This window comes from Paramacrobiotus metropolitanus, unplaced genomic scaffold (genome assembly GCF_019649055.1).
Source record: "Paramacrobiotus metropolitanus isolate TYO unplaced genomic scaffold, Prichtersi_v1.0 Parri_scaffold0000111, whole genome shotgun sequence".
NCBI classification, from domain to species: Eukaryota; Metazoa; Tardigrada; class Eutardigrada; order Parachela; family Macrobiotidae; genus Paramacrobiotus; species Paramacrobiotus metropolitanus.
Window position 1 is genome coordinate 240,883 of NW_026570331.1, and position 18,093 is coordinate 258,975.

The 18,093-nt window shown below is 42.0% G+C and overlaps 3 protein-coding genes and 1 long non-coding RNA gene across 7 annotated transcripts; 3 read left to right on the forward strand and 1 right to left on the reverse strand.

The window, feature by feature from the left end:
- Positions 1–2,119: 2,119 nt before the first annotated feature.
- LOC129597918 (speckle-type POZ protein-like) lies at positions 2,120–2,911 on the forward strand. The gene has a single exon (XM_055495624.1). The coding sequence runs from the start codon at positions 2,120–2,122 to the stop codon at positions 2,909–2,911; it is 792 nt and encodes a 263-aa protein (XP_055351599.1).
- Positions 2,912–7,524: 4,613 nt separating this feature from the next.
- LOC129597927 (uncharacterized) lies at positions 7,525–10,725 on the forward strand. The gene is made up of 3 exons (XR_008691627.1): positions 7,525–7,620; positions 7,991–8,168; positions 10,714–10,725. It is a non-coding gene; the product is annotated as an uncharacterized LOC129597927 (long non-coding RNA).
- A 258-nt stretch (positions 10,726–10,983) lies between these two features.
- Positions 10,984–14,948, forward strand: LOC129597908 (fibroblast growth factor receptor 4-like). Of its 4 annotated transcripts, XM_055495610.1 has the most exons (10): positions 10,984–11,068; positions 11,385–11,580; positions 11,646–11,769; positions 11,844–12,025; positions 12,192–12,428; positions 12,751–13,059; positions 13,123–13,338; positions 13,414–13,805; positions 14,117–14,340; positions 14,510–14,948. In XM_055495610.1, the coding sequence occupies exons 2-10, from the start codon at positions 11,415–11,417 to the stop codon at positions 14,712–14,714; spliced, it is 2,055 nt and encodes a 684-aa protein (XP_055351585.1). In that variant the 5' UTR covers positions 10,984–11,068; positions 11,385–11,414; the 3' UTR covers positions 14,715–14,948. The 4 variants fall into 4 exon arrangements, with proteins under 4 accessions (XP_055351585.1, XP_055351584.1, XP_055351586.1 ...); XM_055495609.1 differs by lacking the exon at positions 10,984–11,068 and having other exon boundaries at positions 11,313–11,580; XM_055495611.1 differs by lacking the exon at positions 10,984–11,068 and having other exon boundaries at positions 11,313–11,580; positions 13,423–13,805.
- Positions 14,949–15,876: 928 nt separating this feature from the next.
- Positions 15,877–17,414, reverse strand: LOC129597919 (serpin B10-like). The gene is made up of 3 exons (XM_055495625.1): positions 16,939–17,414; positions 16,472–16,759; positions 15,877–16,241 (listed from the first exon to the last, which is right to left on the reverse strand). Exons 1-3 carry the CDS (start codon positions 16,988–16,990, stop codon positions 15,877–15,879), a joined length of 705 nt encoding a protein of 234 aa, XP_055351600.1. The 5' UTR covers positions 16,991–17,414.
- Between the last annotated feature and the right edge of the window lie 679 nt (positions 17,415–18,093).

An 18,093-nucleotide genomic window follows, 5' to 3' on the forward strand; every position in this document is an offset into this window, starting at 1 on the left:
CCTAGTGGTGCCTCTCTCGGCCTTAGAGTATGGAGGTTGTGGGTTCGATTCCCTCAATCGGCAGGTTTTTTTTCCGAAGTTCTGTACGATCCTAGCACATCCCTTGCATTGCACAATACGGTACACTATACTCACGAGTCAGTACAGGATACGAGTGCCACACGCATGCCAGTAAAAAACGTGTTCTGCTATTGTGCAAACATGATAATTATGGTCATTTGTAAATTGTATCTGTATACAGCAATACACCACATAATATGTACCAATAGATTACCAAATATGCGCCGCTTTGCTCTTTAAGCCGTAACGCAGTTAAACCAACGCTGTGACGCATTCGAGTGGCATGGAGGTATCTTGTGTGAATAACAAAAACAGCCACAGCCATAAAGGTCATCAATAAATAGAAGTCTATCAGTTGACAGTCGATAAGTTTATTATGTAATAAGTTAGTGACCGCAAAATGGTACTTCCGCTAGTACAAGGGGAATTAATATAGAGTACAGAGAGGCAGTGGTATACGTATATGTAGTACTTATTATAGTCGTTATTTTTCAGTTCTTACTATTAATCGTCGGTATTCTTATCATATGCATTTAGGACAAAACAAAATTTTTATAAAACAGTTTCGATGGACTGCACTGTATGCCAAAATTACCGGTCTTCGTATAATGAGATGCCCTTAATCTTAACTGCAATGAGCACACCGTGGTACTGGTAACTTATTTTCGATAATCAGAAGCTGCGCTCCGGTCTGTCACTGGGTAAATCGGTGCATCTTCCTAGTTATTATCATTTTACGTACGTATTTAGGTTAAGCCTGAATTAGCGTAAAATAGTAAAACGCACCATCAGCCAGCCCACGGAAATTGCGGTTATTGTACTCTGTACGTCCGGGATACCTTAAATCTCTCTGTCAGTTATAATTCATTGTTTCGAAGTTCCGTGTTCCGTCAGTCTTCAAAGGTTGAATGTATCTACGAAGTTTCAAGACCACGTTACGATAAAACACCTTTAATGAACAGCAACAACCCAAATTTCGTATCGTACCGGTCAAATAATCTGACGTGACTAAGAGATCCCTGGAATTTTGTGGTTAAAAATCGTTCGTTGATTGTGTGGATCTTTATATTAATTTTGCCACGGTACCCCGTTGCAATGGCTGGGAAACCGATCATTGTGGAAGACCGCACAAGTCATGACATTGTCGCTTTCGTATTGCAGTGGACAATCCAGGATTTTAGTGTGTACAAGTACTGCACGACGTACATGAATAGTATCGGCATCACGTTATCCGAGCTCGGGGTCAATGGTTTCGCAGGACGCCTTCGGATTTCCATCCGCCCGTGCTATAAACCGGACAACAATGTTGAGTATGTATGCGTCTGCCTGCGGCTAACAGATGTCGAGGAGAAGTCTACGGTGTACAGCGGATCTGCCAAGGCGTATGTGTCTTGCAAAATAAGGTGCGACGTAGTCACAATTTTACCTATAATCGTAATAGTTCATAAAAGTGCCTCACGAATCTGCGCGAAGCTGCCTCCATTTTGTTAGCTCGTTGTTGTGGCTGAACCCGCACACTTATCAATCATATGTAAATTTCGAAAAATTCTTTCCGTAGTTGTCGTTAAGTTTCTGCACGATGCTTAAAACATCCAAGTACCTCAGGTGTAATACCAGTCAATAAGCAGGTAAATATTATCGCTTTTACTTCATGTCCCAGTTTTCATACATTGTCATGTACTAATGGTAATATTAAAAAAAAGACATGGATTAATGAAAGTAGACGAATGCTAATATGTGAGCAAATATTGATGACCCATAGAAATATTTTATTTGCTGACAGAGATACTGACGCGTATATACTTAGCAGATACTCTGTCGCCTTTCAGATTTGCGTGCACGGTCGTCTTAATACTTATTAATTTCGAACCGGCTGAAAGTGCTAGTACGAGTACGGTACGTCATACGTAGTACAAGTGCCGCAGTTGCACTCACCGAATACTGTTTCAGATCCTTGAATATCACTGCGCATTTCCTAAATCAAAAACGTTTGCCGGCTGTAGGAGTGGTATTAACCGATGTCTAATGTTCTTGGTTTAGTGCAACAACTGGAAATGACATGGATATCGAGATTCGTGAACCATTTAGCACGGGGGTACGGGTTTTGTATACACCCGGAAACTGCGCTGGATCGGATGCGTTCATCAGTTACGCTCAACTATTCGGCACAACCACGACGGCCGGCTTGCTCAAAGATGATGTGATTCGCTTCAAAATTGCAGCCACCCTGTACGGTAATGGTACCTCCAAGGAGCCAGAGGCGAAAATCGTCCGTCTGTCCAAAACAGAGCCTCCCGCCAGGCTCTGCTATCAAGACTTCCGTCGCCGTCAGATGGAGATGTATCGGGCGGGACCACAACCGTACACCGACTTCCTGCTGCGTTCCAGCGACGGCCGAGAATTTCGCGTTCATCGTTTCCTGCTGGCAGCGCATTCGCCGGTCTTTTTGGCCATGCTGACGCATGATTCGCAGGAAAAACAGCAGTCCCATTGCGATGTCGCGGATTTGGATGGAGAGTGTGTGGAGATCTTGGTAGATTATTTGTACGGATGCGAGGCGGATAAACTGAACGCGGTTAATGCGGAAAAGGTAAAGTTCATGGCTGACAAATATCAGATTCTAGATCTACGTGCCGTCTGCGAGAGAATGATAGCGGAAAGTGTTACTGTGGACAGCGCTGTCGTCCGCTTCCTCATGGCCAGACAGCGTGGATTGGATGTCTTAAAGGACGCTGCACTGCGAATTATGGCGCAGAATAAGCCAGCTGTCCTTAAGGATAAAGTGCTGAAAGCTGCCATCCAATCGGATCCGGATTTGCTGGAAATCGTTATGGAATATTGTGCCAAATGAATTTGTTTATGAATATTATTTATTATTAATTTTGTGGCATGTTTTGTAGTAAACGGCATATGAAATTTCTCCTTTTATAACTTCTTCGTTGCTGTCGAAACTGCCCTTACTGTTAGCTAGTGTTCATTGCTGCTATGTATTTTGATGCTTTTTACGGTAATTTGTACCAACCTTAAATTTAATTTTGTAATTTAACTGTCATGTGCTGTTTAAATTCTCGCACCATTTTACTTACCGGACAATTACAGTTGAACTGGGCTTTATCGAAGCGTATTGTTAAAAACTGTAAACTATACGGATATTCTATACTACGAACTCTATCTGTACTTCTATACACGTTCGCATGATAAAATACCACATGGCATTTTTACCAAAAGCCGGTACCAAATAAAAAAAACGGTAAGTAAAAAAAGCTGTTCTCGAACCTTCTGTGCAATTTAGTAATATTTCCTCAGACAACTGCTGATGCAAACATAAATTGTTCATATTTATATAATATTCATATTTTTGCATATTGTGCACAGGAGCAAACCTACTGCTTATTGCATCATGGGCTAGAATCCGTAGCTTATAAATCGTTTAACGAGCACAAACACCCAACGCTGAGAATGTGTACACAATTCTGCGGTAACTTCTGCGCAAGTACGTATGTACTGCAAAGTGCAAACAGTTTTTTTTGGATCAGGTGCGGACTGCGGTATGTATCATCACTAACCACATAAATATTCATACACCTAACCATTCGTAAAAATAATGGGAATTGGGACGTGCTTGAAATAAATACAGCTGTATGTACAGTAGAAATCTGCGGAAATGGTCGGGTCGGGGTAACTGCTTGTTACTGCTGTTGTACGCAAAGCAGAGGTTGTACTGTAGTTTGGACGGTAGCAAGCAAACGGTGGAGCGTGAAGAATGGAACGAATAATTTTATTATAATTCTGTTAGCCAGTGTCTTCCGTCAGCATATCAATAGTCAGCCTTGGATTAGCGTCTGGCGAACCTTTCAGCTTTGCATGCATTCTATGCGCAGTGCCTTTGATCGTGTAGAAATTCCTGTTATGTGACCGGATCGACTTAAGCTATTGCCGCCGAAATTAAGTAAGGTCTTACTGAGTGAGGTCAACCACCGATTCCGGCGTTAACTGTTCACCACATATCCCATCCGTAACGTTTGTTGCATCAAGAAATTATTTGGAATAATTTTTTCATGCAGTAAAATCGAAGACTTAACTTACCTTTATAGCACAGGTTCAGGTACGCCGCTTTGGCTTAATGACCTGACGTGTACATAGATTTTGGTTTAGAAACGCCTTTCAAGTCAAACAAAATGCCATACGAGGGAGATGTCACTTACGAAAACGGGAAGGTATTCTGGACTTGTCCCATGTGCAAGAAGCGGACGTGGGTATACACCAAATTCGAAAACCGTTATATCGGACGACCGTGCCATGCCTGCAAGCCGGTCTCTCGGCAGGACGTCCCAGGGGCAGGCTGGAAAGCGTTTACCGGCTAACAATCCTGATAAATATATATGTATATTACATCGCTGTTTCGCGCTGTTGCGAAGGTTGCACGATTTCGAATCATTTAGCGTGGAACCCTGTACGTATGATACCGCTCAATTGTTCCATGTCTTTGATTTTTTCGATTTTTTCAAACGTTCACTTACCAACTGTTATTGGCTTTGAACTGCCGTTTTATTTCCTCATTATGGATATTATTGTCATGCGGAATCGTGTCTTTTATGAATTCGAAACGTTTTTGATACTACGCCTGACATAAAAGTATGGCTTTGGTTTTTTGCGTCATGATAGCTTCGCTAATTTTTGTAACTTGCCAGCGATATCGTCATCACTTGACGTGATATAAAGTACAGTAGCGATGCATACGTAAAGTGACGGCTTTATCGTACTTTCTGTTATTCGCTGTACCTTCTCGATCTTTCTCTTTTGTGTTCGGATCTACTTTTTGTTGTTTCTACACGGATGCGCCTTGTCTATATAAGGCCGTGAGTGGCAGTACTTTGCAGGATCAGTTCTCTTATTCTGAGTTTAGCAATTTCGGAGTTATTAATAAAATTATCGTCGAAGATGCAGTTCTCGTTCGCGTATTCGTAGACTTAGCTTTGCCACACTGAGATAATCAGCTCATACTCTGCCGCTGAGTAGGTCGGTAGGATAGATTATTACGGTAATTATTCCTATCGTACTGATCTCTCCGTCACACTTTTAAGATCTTGCACATTCACTTTCAACCGCATATTGATCGGTCAGGATTAACAGTTATGTAAAAGCATATAAATATGTACATGCCGGTTTGAGTAACTACTACCTTTTAATTTTGTTTTTCAATAAAAATGTTCCCTGGAAGTCATATAGGGGGCTTTCAAAAGCTGAGGTATAAGTACATTTGCCACCGGGCAAAACCTCGCATTTGTGGGAAACACGTTATGCACTGCACGTGTACAGAGTGCAACATTATTCTGCAAGAAACGTGTAAACGATTTCGTCAGTAAGTAATTCGTCAGTTATATATCCGAATCTGTGCTGCCACCATTAATTTCGTGATTTTGGTCATTTATGTATCAGAGTGTGTGGTGCCACCATTACGTCGCTTCAACGCGGTATTCCGTAAAAAAAGTGGGGGTTTATCGGGATACACAATATTGGGTGTCGTTTACATGTGAACAAACCAGTGAAACCACTGCACCCATTGCACGAAACCTGAGTTACTTGTCAACGTTGGTGCAACCTCAAAAGTGCCGTTTAGGCTGTGATAAGTGAAAAAACTGGATTGTGGATTGTTGAAACTGTTACAGAGGAGTGTAAGTACCTTTTAGTAAAGATAACTCAACTCAACTCAGGTAACTGCCTGAGATGATGCTGAATAACATAGTATTAAATTACTATTAATAATCTTCCATCAAATCAAATTAATCTTCTGACACGCAAACATGTGAAAACGGGAAAATTTTCTGGAGTTGTCCACTTTCGGGAAGTGCACATGGGCATCTGCCTGCTAATACAAATTTAAAATTATCTCGGGCGATTGTGTATTGACTGCAAGCATCTCAAAGTGGCGGATAGGCAGTGCAGCTGTCAAAAATCGTTTTGGGTCATTGGATGCATAATATCCTCGGTATTCCCTGTAGATTTTGTCACCGCAAAACTGACTTTATTTTATATGGCTGATGGCGGTGGTTACTGTTTACATGTACTGCGCCAGTTTTTCATGAAAAACTGGTTAATGCCGATTCCCGTTGCGGTATATTTTCCAGATTTGCTTATCTGCTTTTGCATAGCGATTTTACAGTGGACACCAATAAACTAGAAATTTAGAAGCTTTATTTAATTAAAAGTGGGAACGCTATTGAGAGGCACTATACACGTTTGTATGCATATCAAACTCTGCGTAAAATATTAATCAACTTCGTGTTTTTAAAGCATGTTAGCCGCTCGGAGCAAGCGCCGTAGCCCCAATGGGTGTATTTCCACTATATAGGGGGAAAAATGAGTCTAGCCGAACCAGTCCCTTGTACTTCTGATGTAAGCCAGCTGGTGTTTACGTTGTGGATTGACAGTGTTTTATGTAAAGCGCTGCTATTAAGATTGCAGGTACTGATAACAGGTAAGCATCACTCGTACAACTGCAGGTAAACAGGCTAAAACTGTATTATAGCCCAGACCTGCCTGGTGCAGCTAATACCACATGTACCGTCAATGCCGCACAGCCTTAATAGCAGCGCTTTACATAAAACACTGTCTAGCCACAACGTAAACCACCAGCTGGCTTACATCAGAAGTACAAGGGATTGGTTCGGCTAGACACATTTTTCCCCCTATATTTGGTAACGATATAATATCACGTTGTTTATAGCGAAATGATACTTTAATTGTATGTTGGTGATGTTTGACAGGCGATTAATGCAAACTTGTGTGAGAACACACCGGCATAACTCCCAAGCTTCCCTCGAGTTCAAACATGATTTTGTGCATTTTTACGAGTTGCATGCTTTTTTCGCTGTGTAAAGCTAAAGGAGTGGTGTATACGGCTGACATAACGGTAGACGCTAGTGTCTGGTTTTATAGCAGTAATAGCCCCACTAAAACACTTATGTTTTATGGATTCTTATTACTGGATCGTCAGTCGTTTGCGTCCCTTCGGAAATATCTGCTTTAAAATGTTATGCCAATGACATCACACGATACAAATGCAGGAATTTGTACGTAGTTTATGGTATCCGTTATTTGCCATTACGGAATTCCTGGGCACTCTATTAAAATTAATGTTGTTTAGAAAGTGTGATAATTTTAATATCATCATCCTGTTCCACTTGTTCTTGTGACTTGTGAGCCAAATGCCGTTTTCGAGTTATATGTAAGAATTGCCATGTGTTTTTGCGAGAATTTACCTAATGCTCTTCGAAGTCTTTGAAAGCCAGGTGACGCAAACTTCAGTGTCTTCTCAAGTTTCTCAGGAAATACGCCTGATTCGTTTATCATAAAAACCGTTTACTGTGGCCAAACTCTTTACCATTACCAATTCAGTGTAGTAAATAATAAATACTGGACCAAAAACGTCTTCGTCGGACTCCACATGTGAAATGTTGTTCTGCAGTACTTGTACTCCTATAAGGCAACTCTTCTGTCTGATTGTTATTTGCACCCGATTCCTCTCAGTACTTCCTTCATCAGTGACGTACCATAATCGTAAGTGCGCCACATTTTTGTTAATCTGCAAATGACCGTGTGGAGTAATAATATCTTGAAGGCTTGAACATTCATATATTCCGCGACCAGAAATTACGTTTGTCTTTGCCGCTCATTACATGTACCTATGTGTTACCAGCCAAGTTTAAAGCCCAAACTTGAGTGTCGTCCTAACCGGAAATGGGCCTGCTCAGATTCGAATTAAATTAAACACGTACAGAGTAACACACAAATCCTGTTTTTCTGCTACAGCTGGAATGACTTACAGAATACTCGTACCTCGTGGTACTTGCGTACGGAATGCGTACATAATCATCCAATCTAGAGCAGTGTGTGTTTTCGTCTGTTGTTGCTATCGTTTTCTTTTCAGACCTCATGAAACCACTGCTCACCATACCTTGCCCGAGTGCCAAAGGCGGTCATCTCGGATCCATTACCGTGTACTGGAATGCTTCCACTAACGGGAAGACATCTTCCAGCATGAACGTCACCATCCCGAGCAACTGCAACAGCAGCAACGCTACTTTTGCGTTATACTTCAATATCAGGTGTGTGTAATTATTTGACACTTCAGGGAGATGCAGGAGCTTGCAAAATATTAAAAACTGCTCATAAATTTAGAATAATGCTTTTCTATCTGAATGCTGTATCTGTTATTACATAATGAAATTCATCAAATATTCCACCTTTCACAGGTCTCTCATGATCTCCAGAGGCAGCACGTTAAGATTTTCCCAGCCAAAATTAAATAAAATTAAGCTTTGTAACAGCTTCATTGTGATACCAAACTCGTCTGAAGACCATATAGTGGCATATACGTACAAATGTGTCCTCGTGCTTGTTAGAAAGACAACTGACACGAATTTATTATTACAGCTACACCCTTATTATATTTTAAGGTAGTGGGCCGGCATATGGTACCAAATTCGTGTACGAATACTTTCAATTTCGCGCACTCCCAAACACTTTTTTGTGTCGGCTGTTTATGTTGAATGAAAGTAAACGTCGTTATAATTTGGCGTCGCATATTATTCATTATCCGACAACTAATAGTATTATGTCATTTTAATGAAACCTTTGACCTTGTACACGGCGGGACTAATTTATCTGCTGTTGTTGCACCATACTGTTTCCCTCGCGTCCGGGATAAACTGCTCTTGATCACGAAACCTTTCACTACACAGACGCAGTGAAGCTGTAATGATTAGTCCTCATCATTCATCGCGTCCCTTTGCGTTGTTCTGCCTTGATTCTAACGGAGCACACATATTACCGTGTTTTCCAATGCATTCTCCGTCAGGCTGTAATGTCTGATGCAACACTCGACCTTTTCCTTCTAGTTTCCCGTACTTCGTTAATAGAATGTCTGGAATTATTTACTGCTTTTGCCGAGGAAATAACGTCACGCTGCTGGGAAACATTAATCGATCTTTCCGGTTCCTCCCGGATTCCATAATGAATTTTTCTTCATATCTGGTTTAGTTTTCTCACCGTCTTCGGCACTTCGGTCCTATCACGCAGCGTAATTGCAACTTCGTGCAGACAAATGAACGCATCCAACATCACTGCCGCTAAAAGCGGAACGCTCATAAGTGTTTCCAACCCTGTGACAACGATCGTTGCGCTTCTTCTTAACATTGCTGTATTGATACTCTATGTCGCTTGCGTTCGCCACAAGACACCGTTTTCCCTGTTTGTCGCTAATTTATTGTTAGCTAATGTATTTGGCAGTATCAACGCCTTCTTCGACCTGGCGATCTGGCTGCATCACTATCAAATAGCTGATACCGTGTTTTGTGCTGTTTATTTTTACTGGGCCAACATATTTTATGGTGTTGTTGCCGAAGCGCACGTCTTGATCAGCATTAACCGTACATGGGCTATCTTGTTCCCGATTTCATATCGTAATTTCCACACCAAGCAAACCACCTTTTTAATCTGCATACTCGGGTTTCTCATAATACATTTTATTGTGATTCCCTACTACATTTACCGTTTTCTCAATGTGGCCCGCTTCTGCGAGTATTTCCCCAAAGATCGAGCATTCCGAACGTTGACGCAGATTATCATCTACGACCTCGCATCGGTATTGGTTGTTGTAGCGTTTCCTGTAATTTGCTGTGCCAAGCGCCACAGAATGTCCAAGATCGCCGCGACGGAACGTGCACGTGCCCGCTCCAACAGCTCGCGCAACGGACGCGTGGATCGTTCGTTTTTAACATTAACAGCTTTGACAGTGACCTTTGTTGTGTTCTGGGTCCCGGCTAAGATTTATTGGTCGCTGCTGTTTTTTGCCGGGATTCGCTTGAGCGATGTCTGGTTGGCGTTGGTGACAACCCTGTCTACGCTGCAGGCTGTGTTTGATCCCATCTGCTTCGTGTTGACCTTTCCGGAACTCAAGGAAATTGTGGCGTGTTTGTGTCGAAGGAAAACGGTTTCTCCGCAGAAAGCTGTATCTGCACAAGTAACACGTGCTGTCACTGCTTGATCACAGGAAATCCTAGGCGCGTTCAGTCCAACACGCATGTCTGGTTTCCGGTGCTCCGTATAGACATTTTAGACGCTACTGTCGCAGTACTTCGATTTGATATGGGTAATCAACACCTAATGAAAACAGCTGAAACTTGAATTTCTGGTGCACGTGAAAGTGTCCCGTTAGGACAGGTTAAGGCCTTGGCGAATGAAAATAATATCATGATTAGCCTGGTCATGGTGTACCGCTTATTAAATTTATTTGCCTCTGTAATTATTGTACTCCGTTGTTGATCGTTGCACCTCCTTATGGTAAATTGGTGTAACTAACACAACCTGATGCCTGTAAGAGACTTCAGATGTTCAGTGGGTGACAAACTAACAAGTTTTGAAAGATGCTTTACAATTTCCACCCCGTTATGAGGACAATTATAAGTCTGGGTGAATTACGATAATCAGCGCACTTGAACGTGCTAGCGAAGACAAAAAATAACGCGATCAGTGTGAGATGTAGAGAAACGGTTAACAAACTATCAAAATTATAAATTTAAAACGCTGGTGTTGTACGAACAAATACAGTAAATATACCATAGATCAGAGCTACTTGTACGATTCTAGCAGCCATTCAAATCCGATAAATTCGCTTGAACTGGCTATGACGATCTCCATCACCGGAATTCGTAAAAATGCCGAGTTTGAGGTAATAGTAACGATCACCATCGATGTTGTAACGCTTTCTCTCAAAGCAGACAATCATAGATGACATTCTCTCAAAGCTAATTTTTGTGATTTCCAGTTTACAACAAACGACTTACAATGGACTGTAAATACATGCTTGCTCCCAACTGCATTACATTACAAAGGTGTGGAAAAACTGATATCAGTTAGGCCATAAAATTTGCACTACAATGACGCCCCAACGACAAAAACATGGATTACCAACTGACAGTGAGGGAAATCTGCAACTGATTTACCGGTATGTCGGATTCGTCACTGGTGGCTAAATAGCTGCCGGCATGAAGTTTAATTAATTGCACATTTTACTGACACTGCCACGTTTTTGTTCAGAATATTTGGTGTTAATGAGGGCTTTTCATCTCGCGTTTAACACTTTCATGCTCTAAGGCGCGAATGCTCAGAGCTAAACACCACGCACGCCAGTCGCAGCGACACTATAAAGTGTGATATTTAACACCATACTTAGCACTGAGCTAATTTAACACCTGCTGTAATATTTACCTAACGTACAGATTTGCTAACCCAATGCCAATAAAGAAACCGAATGTTACTAGGTTTTCGGTTACAGTAAAGATTAGCCAGGAATGCATTTACGTGGACATGCCAGTTTTAAAGAAGCTGTACTCCGACTCAGGACGCTATGCTTTGTGATCGTTATATTTCAAGTGACAGATGGATCCGCAAAATACGACTTCTTGCTGTGGCCTAACAACACTGTTCCATACAGTTTCAGCTCCATTATGCGCAACGGTAATATTACGTTTATCGCTGTGTGGTAATTCCACAGTCATCTCTGCTAGGTTTGATAATTTTAGATACGGCGGATAGGAAGATGGTGTTAACGTCCATGCAGATCATCAGCCGTATGACCGGGAACTGTGTAAAATTTGTGCAGCGCACAACGGAACCAGACTATCTTTATATTACGAAAGGCGCACAGTAAGTTCGTAGCTGCAGTGCATAAAGTTTTAAAAAATCTTTGAAAAAAACTTCTTGGAAATCCTTGATCGTAGTTGCCTATCGTATACCGGACGAACGGGTGGGAAGCAAGCGTTTCCGGTGCAGAGAGCATGTCTGAATGAGTACGGAAGTATTCAACATGAACTCATGCACACACTGGGCTTTTATCATGAAAATCAGAGGCCTGATCGGGACAAATATATACAAATCATATGGAGCAATATTAAGCCAGAAGGTAGCTGTTTGATGCTTTAATTAGGACTGACTTGGTTAGATCTAAATGTACAATTGTCCTGCTAGCTATATATGTATATGTACAACGAAGGTGGCTGCTGTAACAAAATGAATTAATCATACTAGTAAACCGTTTCTAATTCTGTTAAATGTATTGGTGCATTTAGGGTTCAACAATTTCGCTATCCGTCATGAAATGGAGACCTACGGGCTGCCTTACGACTACTACTCAGTTACGCATTACAACCCATTCAACGAGTTTGCTGTTGACAAGAGTAAACCAACTATGATCCCAAACGTTAACGGGACACGATTAGGGCAAAACGAGAATTTAAGCTCGCTGGATGTAGCGAAAATTCATCAGCGGTACAAATGTGGTGTAGCCGCAGCATCCTATTTTACAGGTAATGCTAAATACAAACATCGATAAGAGCGCATGAACGGCAACAAGGAGTTGCAGGCTATCGCGTAATGGTTCATTAGAACTGATACTTTGAAGTTTGGATAATTTTCTTATGCCAAAAACAGTGACCGTTGCCCTCGCGTTGCAGACATGTGGGTAGGGTTCCAGAGGAATACTTAAATTCTGGTGGGAATATTTTCAGCCTTATGATAAAAGGGTCACCCCGTTCTTTTCATTGACCGTTTGTTTCCCAACGGAAAGCAGAAACGGCCTTGAGCTTTTGTAAACATCGAATTCTTGCTGTTGAGTCGTTTTCTTTTTAGGCGACGATACTGTTAACGAGAACTCTTCGCTGAAGGATACTCCTCGCACCAGCATAGCCTTGCCAGTTGCTTTGGGAACGCTGATTCCGATTGCAGCGGCCGTAGTAGTGGCGTTATGTTGTCTGCGGCTAAAGAACCATCGTCAAGGACACAGTACCATGCGCAAGGCTCGCTGGCGTCCTCATTCGTTCGTGAAGTCTGGAGCATTGCATGATCTGTCTTCCGTTCATGCTAATCTGATTATGAATGATCCTGCGCTCAAGGGTCATGTTAGTCTTCTGGAGATTTCCCTGGCTAAAGTGGTGATCTGTAAGAATAAAATACGTGTAACCGCCAATTACCACAAAGATTGTAGCTGGTAAGTCTTTGCAGCAAATAATCTTCTGGGCAAAGGGGCAACCGGTATAGTCTGGAGAGGCACTGCGGACGGCGTCTACGGCCATCCCGGTAAAGTGGATGTTGCTGTCAAGAGTGCGAGAAAAAAATACGATACCGGCCAAATCCGCCAGTTATTACAAGAGATGAAGGTTATGACACAAGCCGGCCGTCATTTGAACATTGTGAATTTATTGGGGGTAGTAACAAAAGGTGAGGCAGTGTTACTTCTGTTCATTATTTAGGCTTTTACACTTGAAGGCGTAATGTGTTCTCTTCTTTGGCAAGGTGACGTAGTCTTGTTGCTGGAGTACGCGCAGTTCGGCTCTTTGCTTATGTATCTCCAGTCATATAGCACTGAACACGTCTATAATCATGTGGATGAGAACGGAAATATTCTGCCATACGACGAGGACAAAGCCGAATGCATCGAGCAACTTTTGCTTGTTAACGATCCCTGCTGGGCCGAGCACGGACTGAGCCCTCCTTTTTTGTCATCCAAAGCCTTGCTCAGTTTTGTGTATCAAATTAGCCGTGGCATGGAATACCTCGGCACAAAATCTATCATCCACAGAGATCTCGCGGCGCGTAATGTCTTGATTTGTGATAGAAGCGTGGTGAAGATATCCGATTTCGGAATGGCGCAAGTCGGTACCGACGATACTCCGTTTGATCCTAAGGTCAGTATAGTTGTCGCTTGTTATACTCGTATGTCTTGTACGCAGTAAAATGCATGTTGTTAATTGGAGATAATTAAAACACCGCTACTGTAATAATCTTTTTTTATTGGCCTGCACTACGGGAAATAACGAAGAAAAATGTAAAAAATTAATGTACTCTATTCAGAGCAACAAGGTATCAAGGGCCAACCAAGATTCTGTTGAAAATAGCACCATCATTCAGAGTTTCTATCTTTGCAAGAGCATTACTGGGTAGTTTCTTCGCGCACTGAAAGTTGATAAAAAAATAAATTTAACTTAGCAGTTATTAGGAGGCTCTACCGGTGCGTTGGATGCCACCCGAAGCCATCACTAGCAGGATATTTTCCCACAAATCGGATGTATGGTCATTTGGCGTGACGATGTGGGAGACGTTTAGTCTGGGCAAAATTCCATACGGTGGAAGCGACATAATGCGCCGGCCTATCTCGGAATTTGTAATATCGCTTAGAAACGGTTTACGTTTGGAAAGGCCGGTCTTCTGTCCGATCGCCATGTAAGTGCGATCTGTTATTTTAGGAATGCCTAACAAAGCGCGTTAAGAACATTTAGTTCACTAATTCCGAGTTCTGAAAGTTTTGTAATTAACAAACCACCAAGTATATTGTACTTAGCAATTTTAGCTGTAGTTAACGTTAATCATTGACATGAATCATTGTTATCAGTTACGGATGGATGTCACGCTGTTGGGGATGCTTACCGGACGACCGCCCCGATTTTGCTGAACTGACTCAGGCTCTGCGACTGGTTATTGATGGTGATTCCGCCGAGACATATCTTCTGCTGGACGATGTTTACAATCAGTTTAATATGAATTATCTGACAATGTTGGAACATGCAACGATGGATGGCAGCGTCTCCTTACATTAATCCGCTAATTATTCCGTTAGTACATTTTCACCGCCGAGCAGTCAGCTCTATTATTTATTTCTTCGTTCCGATTTTATACGTTTTTTATTTCTTCATGTGAGAACGAAAATATTGGCTGACTCTGCAAACTGTGGCCATTCACGCATTTCCGCGTTTCTTCCTATTAACGTTGCTGTATTGACTGAGTATGAAACGCCGTTTTCCCTGTATACATGTGTAGCAAATTCACTGTTAGCGTAACGTTTACGGCATTCATTTAGTCCCTGCGCCATGTAGGTACTAAAACGATGCTCTTAAAGCATCTCAACTGGAACTGCTTATGCAGTGCTTCCAAGAAGCAATCGATTGTTCAGGTTGGAAAAGAATGCAAGGTCACGAAGCAGCTATAATTACGATTACCAGAACCAAGAAACTCAAGTTTACTGAGCGGCCAGATCGCAGGCCCTGCGTAGTAGTGCGCGTAAAATTGTTGGTTGAAATGGGTTGCGGTTGGTAGTTGGTACGGGGTTTGAAACACCGTTCGCAGGATACCGTATCAGTGAGCTGTAAATAAGGGATGCATTCGGATACGGGGCATGCCCCCGTCCCAAATCTTTCACGGGTAACCTGGTACATTAATCGACCTGCACTTCTGGAACGGTGGTTTCCTGTACCGAAGCTAGTTTCGCTACAAGATATGAGATCCATCCTAAGATGTAGGCCGGTATGGCCATGGTGTGCTTATAAAGTCTTGTATGTACTGTATACGAGTATACAAAATTTTTTATAGGAAAGATTCTGGATGAAAATATACGCATAAATAGACTTACAAATTACAAATAACATTGTATATAGCTTATGTCATAAAAAAAAATCGGACACCACTTGTATATAGGGGAAAAATGTGGATCTAGCTCAGCACCAATCCTTGTGACTTCTGACATGTAAGCATGGCTTAGTGTCGGATTGTACAGTTCTCCTTGTGGCGTTGAACATGTCGGTTTTAGTATCGAGGCAAGCGCTATTAAGAAATGCAGTGTACCGTGACTACACAAAAGGTAAGCATGTCAACTCGTACAGACTGCAGGTCAAACAGGCTCCAAAACTGTATTTTCGGCAGCTAGCAGACCTGCCTGGTGCAGCAGATAGTACCATGTACCGTCAGAATGCGCACAGCTTTGCTTTAATAGCAGCGCTGGTATGCATAGTCTGAACCACGCGCCGTAGTGAATGGCTTGCTCGTAGTGTTTTCCTCCAAAAACGGACAGTGCCAGTTAGCCTTGAAATATAAAGCATTGACCGATACCAGTCTGGTAAACTCTGAGAACTCGGTTGCTGTCACCAAATTATCGATGGTTCCACATGTCTGCTCTTTAACAAATTCATTTATAGCCAGAGCAGCTTCGTCAGGATGTTTGGCGAACTGAACATTAGAGCAGACTGCGTCACATAGCCGCTCTGCGTCGGCAGCGAAACATTCTTTAATTGGAAATTGCTGTTCGACAAATAGTCCAGAGGAGAGGAACAATTTATAGTGGACAACTGGCCCTTTAAAATAATATGTGTAAATGAAACAGGCAGACTTCGAAGTGATTCGGACTTCGAAGAACAAAATTATTAATAAAAACACTGTTCAACAGAACTATTAAGATTATTAGGATTTTTCAGGCTATCAAGTTAAAATGAATTTTATTCGGTACAAAAACAGAGGATTGTTTTAAAAAAGTAAAAAAATATTAGGAAATACTTATAAGAAGCAACGAAATTACCAGAATTACCATAATCATCAGGTATGAAAGTTTCCTCGTTCTGCTTCAGATGGATCAGAATTTGATGCACGATCTCCAGTGCTGATCCTTCTTGCAGTTCCAGCACGTGATTAATTTCCTCCAGCGTGATACCTCTCGCCCCAGAACTAGCAAGAGAGAGCGCGACTTCCGCGCATAATGGAGAAAATAGTAAATTACTCTCTGCACCACTGTGCTGTGCCAAGTAATTGCAAAACTTCATACAGAAGTCTAGACGCCGACCGGAGACCCAAAGTTGGACACGGTTCATGACGAAGTCTGAAATCAACCGCCTGCAGGAAGAACTTGTTGTATTGAATAACGAGCACCACTAAATCGTTAACTAGCATGGTTACTCACACCACAACCGGCCTTATTAAATCACTAACCTGTCTAACTACGTATTTATAGCAAATTCGGTCTGTGTGGGTGAAACTAGTTTCTAACAGTATTCTTACACCCCACCCAATGCAACCGGAAGTCCAGAACTAGGATGGTGGAAGTCACCATCCTTTTGGGTAGAACCTGGGTCAGCACAGGCTAAGCAAAGACAGCGGGTGCGGATCCATGCGAATGATGCGATCAATTACAGATAAGCGGCTGATAAGCAGACATCTAATTAAAAGAAGTTCCCAAGTTCTTTCACTGCCAGTAAATCAGGCGAAGGTACTAGTGTATTTATTTTGCCTTAATGGTCAATGTTATTGATCAAACCTCTTTACAACAAAAAGAATGACTGGTTACAAGATCTTAATGACCAGTAGGATGCTTCTGGTGACTTCCACCGCGAGAGTCAAACGCTTTGCTCAAAACTGCTAGTCAACGAGGTGTTAAATCTCCAAACAGAAAAACGCAGTGGTTAAATGGATCGATAAAAGTCGCACGCCTAGCACGGATAGCATTGCACCACTATATCACATTTTACCAGCATGCCACCCATTCGGACCAAATGCCGCAAAGCAGCACAACTCACAAGAAAGGATTCATGTACAGTATTCATCTATGTGTACGCTCACTGTCGCGCAGAGCAGGCCTCCATACAGTAACACGCCCGTACTATAGGAGGTTTAACTTTAACTTTAAGTGTACCGGGTGTGGAAATGGAATGATTTGCGGATCTAACGTATGTACCATTCCAGGATATGGAATGATCTGCGCATACCGGCAGACGCTTACGGGAATTTGACTAAAATTAAAACCGCTTTAAATAACGGTGTCTCGGGGCAACGGTTTTCATTGGAACATTTGCCCCGAGCTTTGAGCTTTAAATAATGTTGACTGGACGACAGTGAAGTCGCTTAAGAAGGTTTACTATACTTTACTGATTATTGCAGTTGTTGGCAATATGAGCGCTTGTTAATTTGTTTGCCTGTCGTTACTGATATCGTGTGTTTTATTTTTTTAATTATGACGAGTCTGCTGCCTTGAATTGGGTCTTACCCAGATTGTGTGCGGACGTTAAACGATTAAACTTAAACTTTAATAATTTTTTAACTTATCAGATAACAGTAACGATTAAAGACCGTGTAATTACGAGCATATCATCACTTATATGTAACGATAAAGTACGTGATGATATAGGTCCCACCTGCTGTGCTGGCAAACACCCCTAC

Bases quoted from the DNA above. Each gene is read 5' to 3' on its own strand.
- LOC129597918 (XM_055495624.1), top strand. From the start codon at position 2,120: ATGGATATCGAGATTCGTGAACCATTTAGCACGGGGGTACGGGTTTTG.
- LOC129597908 (XM_055495610.1), top strand. From the start codon at position 11,415: ATGCATTTACGTGGACATGCCAGTTTTAAAGAAGCTGTACTCCGACTC. The intron at 11,581-11,645 runs GTAATATTACGT...TGATAATTTTAG, and splicing joins CAGCTCCATTATGCGCAACG to ATACGGCGGATAGGAAGATG. The intron at 11,770-11,843 runs GTAAGTTCGTAG...CCTTGATCGTAG, and splicing joins TATATTACGAAAGGCGCACA to TTGCCTATCGTATACCGGAC.
- LOC129597919 (XM_055495625.1), bottom strand. From the start codon at position 16,990: ATGGTGACTTCCACCATCCTAGTTCTGGACTTCCGGTTGCATTGGGTG. The intron at 16,760-16,938 runs GTAAGAATACTG...GGTTGATTTCAG, and splicing joins CCGGTTGCATTGGGTGGGGT to ACTTCGTCATGAACCGTGTC. The intron at 16,242-16,471 runs GTAATTCTGGTA...ATTATTTTAAAG, and splicing joins TTTCATACCTGATGATTATG to GGCCAGTTGTCCACTATAAA.